The 3,750-nt window shown below is 36.2% G+C and overlaps 1 protein-coding gene across 1 annotated transcript; it reads right to left on the reverse strand.

The window, feature by feature from the left end:
* Positions 1-619: 619 nt before the first annotated feature.
* Positions 620-3,333, reverse strand: LOC127507105 (intelectin-like). The gene is made up of 7 exons (XM_051884009.1): positions 3,090-3,333; positions 2,828-2,971; positions 2,499-2,746; positions 2,260-2,418; positions 2,011-2,131; positions 1,393-1,496; positions 620-1,221 (listed from the first exon to the last, which is right to left on the reverse strand). Exons 1-7 carry the CDS (start codon positions 3,148-3,150, stop codon positions 1,069-1,071), a joined length of 990 nt encoding a protein of 329 aa, XP_051739969.1. The 5' UTR covers positions 3,151-3,333; the 3' UTR covers positions 620-1,068.
* Positions 3,334-3,750: the final 417 nt, after the last annotated feature.

Raw genomic sequence — 3,750 nt, forward strand, 5'->3', positions numbered from 1 at the left:
GTGAGACGGCCACTTATATAGCCCGATACCCCGCCCATTTTGGCGGGCTCGAGCAGGCTCGCTCACCATTGGCTCGCGCGGCTCTGCCGCACCGTCATTGGTTTGTTTACTTTAACTCCACAAACCAATGGCCGTGCAGTTTCAATGCGTGATTGAAAAAGGCTTCAGAAATCGGTGAAAACAGGAGTTTCCCCGTTACGTCTTGACTAAACGGCAGACGACACAGTACTTGTTCTGTATCGTAAGGGAACCGAGGTTACGTTAGTAACCGAGTACGTTTTACAATTTGGCTTTAATCTCGTCTGCTGCACAACATACAACAGTAGGCTATATTAAGATAAATAAAGTTTGATACTTATTTAAAAGATGTTCTAGTATATAACTTTATTTTTTATAAATATTTATTGGAGATGTGCCCTTAATTGACAGTATTTTAGTCATTCAGACTGATGATGATTTATTCATTTCAAATATTAGGGAATATTTGAATAATAATCCTAACAACAAAAAGATGTTGAGTGTTTAATGCTATAAAGCATCCTTATAATTTCAGATGTATTGTACTCAGAGATGTTGTTGCAACTCGGCCAAGTGTGGTTTAACAGGAACACAATGAAGATGAAATAGTAACAGGCTTTATTAGCAGAACAGAACGTAACCAAACCAAGTATGTTCATGGAATATTTTCAGTGAAACTTATAAACTATGAAACCTAAAGTAGGTTTTGAATCCATTGTTTGAACAGCATTGGCAACCCATTGGTTTTATTTGAACATTATACATTTGTTTCCATTTGTGAACAGTTGGAAAAAAAACCATGAACATTGAGAAGTTAAAAGTAGGTTAGATATGCACTAAAAGAAGCCTCCCAATAAACGGCTAATCCGACAGGTTGTTTTTTTGTTTTGTTTTTCATCAGTTACAAACACCATACACATTCTCAGATAATAGACCAATATAAAAGATATATTTAAAGGAAATATGTTTGAGCAAATTATTGTGTATTCAGGTATTAATCAATGTGGTATATCTCTGACAGAAGGAAAGTAAGCAAGTCATTTTAGTTTGTCAGCGATAAAAAAGAAGTACAGCTGCTTCAGTAATCTCTTTGGAAGCACTCCATCCTGTATTAGTACCATAGCCATCCCAGTCGAAACCCGCAAAGTCCCCGCACTGTCTAGGGACCGCCTCAGGAAAGTGTCCACCTCCACCAATACAGAACTGCAAAAATATGAGTACATTAACAACAAAACATACCTATTTCCTCATAATATTGCAGTTGATTTACTTCTGTTGTAATTGTATTACTGTAAATGAATTTCCTCTTCATTTATACATTAAAGCTGTTCATAAACATTGCTGTAAATAATCCATAATATTTGTTTAGCTCACATGTTCAGTGTGACAACCGGTTGGTTTAACGCCCGAACAAATTGCCATGGCTGCCTTTTCAGTATTGAAGACTCTGAATGTGATGAATCCAGGCTCAAATATTCCTGAAAAAAAACACAGAATATATAATTGATTCATGATAGGTCCATGCACACAGCATGGCATTCATTAATTAAAGTGATTGGATCTCAGCATGATGATGCTTTGTAAATAATAGGCCTACACAACCTGATCTCACAGCAATTCATACGTATTTTACGAGGTGGCTAATTTGTACGAATTCGTACGATCTCACTTGTACGAATTAGTACATTTTTTGCTAAATCGTACGTATTTTATGAGTTGCCAAATTCGTATGAATTCATATGAATGACCTACCCCTAACCCCTCCCCTAAACCTACCAGTCACTAGGGTTTAGACAAATCGTATAAATTCGTACGAGTGATGTTGTACGAATTCGTACGAATTACCTACCTCGTAAAACACGTACGAACTGGTTGTGAGATAGCGTTGCAGCCTACACCATCACTGAATAATACACAAATTTTATGTCAGTCGATGTAGCTACTTTCTTTAAAAATATTTGAAAAATATTGGCTCAAGAGGTATTGATGTACCTCTTGAATTAGGTCCATACAGATTTTTGGTAGAATCCCCATTTCCAGTATCATACACTATTGGAATAGCAGGTCCATTATCAGTGTTGCAAGTCCCAATTCCAAACCTCACAGGGAATTTCTGGAAAAATTTACGTAAAAATTCAGGTTTTTTTTTTATTTTTTTTATACAGAATTGTAGTCTTTTGCCTTTAGCCTATATTTCTTTGAAAATTTAAGACACAAAACGGCTGTCAACTTTTGTCTGACCTTAAATAAATTGAGAAGGTTTCCTCCGTGTAGAGTTAAGAAGCGATTTTCAGTGTGGTATCTCAGGATGGAGGCAGTGCTCCAGTTTTTCAATGCCATATTATTAGGAACATGCCACACAGATACATCCTGTGCCGCAATTTCAAAGTATCCAGGATTCTATGACACAAAGGAAACAGACTGTCAATTCATTTTGTAGATTAACATGTTTTAATTGTTAAATGTAATACAAAAATTACCTTGTAATCATCACTTGTAGCAGCATCTGCAGTTCCAAATGTGACTCTGTTTGCCCATGTTCCTTCACCATCAGGCCGGTTTGCATTGCTGCCCTGCTCACTAGACCAGCGATCACCAACAGTACACTTTCCATACATGTTGTTTTCATGAACGCTAGCCACCAGCGTCCAGCCGCCGCCCGCAGTGGTCATATCACAAAACGTCTGGTAAAGGACCCCTCTTGGTGAGATCAGATAGTACAGGCCATCTGCATTAACAGAAGCATTGCTGAGTCACCTAAATTGAGTTGTTGCTTAAGATAACAAAAATAAGTTCAAAAATACCATACCCTCATAAACATGATATTTGTCAAGAATTTCTTTGCAGCTTCGAGCAACATATTTAATTCTGTCCAGAAGTTTTTCAAGCTCATGGTTGCTGTTGGTATCGAATTTATTACATGGTGCTTTTGTTTCTACATACATAGGTCCCACTGTAGAAAGATCATAAAAAAAAGTCAGAAAATGTGAGTCACATAGTGAACTATTTTGAGATTAAAAAAATATGATGTTCTTAAGAGAAATTAGTTTCAATCAAATCATTACACTTACTTGATTTAGTGTCACAGAACCATAAGCCCAGTGAGAGACTGAGGAGGATCCCTGAAAACATTTTTGTAAGAAATAATAAATTTCTGTCCAGTGTTTCTTGGGAATATCCAGGGCGAGCCGCCAGATCTGTTAGATTAATTTTTAGGTAGACTATCTGAAGCCTCGAAGCTAAAGTGTGGCAGCAGCAGTGCAAGATCTCGAGAGAATGATCAAGCAGACACAAGGCCAATGTGGCACCATAACATTCTCAAATTTATTAAAGAAGATGGGTCATATTTATACACACAAGATTAAGCAATAACATCCAGGATGTCCTGGGCATCCAATCATAGTTCTCAGAGTTCAAACCGTTCCATATATGGCATACCCAGAAAGGTAACACTTTACAATAAGGTTCATTACTTAACATTAGTTACCTACATTAGTTAGCATGAACTAATAATGAACTGCACTTATACAGCATTTATTAATCTTTGTTAATGGTAATTTTAATGTTTACTAATACATTATTAATATCTTGTTAACATTAGTTAATGCACTGTGAAGTAACATGAACAAACAATGAACAACTGTATTTTCATTAACTAATGTTAACGAAGATTAGTAAATACAGTAACAAATGTATTGCTTATGGTTAGTTCATGTTAGTTAATACATTAAC

Source organism: Ctenopharyngodon idella, chromosome 24 (assembly GCF_019924925.1).
Source record: "Ctenopharyngodon idella isolate HZGC_01 chromosome 24, HZGC01, whole genome shotgun sequence".
Classification (NCBI taxonomy): domain Eukaryota; kingdom Metazoa; phylum Chordata; class Actinopteri; order Cypriniformes; family Xenocyprididae; genus Ctenopharyngodon; species Ctenopharyngodon idella.

Excerpts from the sequence above, each read along its gene's own strand:
- LOC127507105 (XM_051884009.1), bottom strand. The coding sequence starts at position 3,150 with ATGTTTTCAGGGATCCTCCTCAGTCTCTCACTGGGCTTATGGTTCTGT. Across the intron at positions 2,419-2,498 it reads CTACAAGTGATGATTACAAG|AATCCTGGATACTTTGAAAT; the intron begins GTAATTTTTGTA and ends TTTGTGTCATAG. Across the intron at positions 1,497-2,010 it reads GTATGGACCTAATTCAAGAG|GAATATTTGAGCCTGGATTC; the intron begins GTACATCAATAC and ends GTTTTTTTTCAG.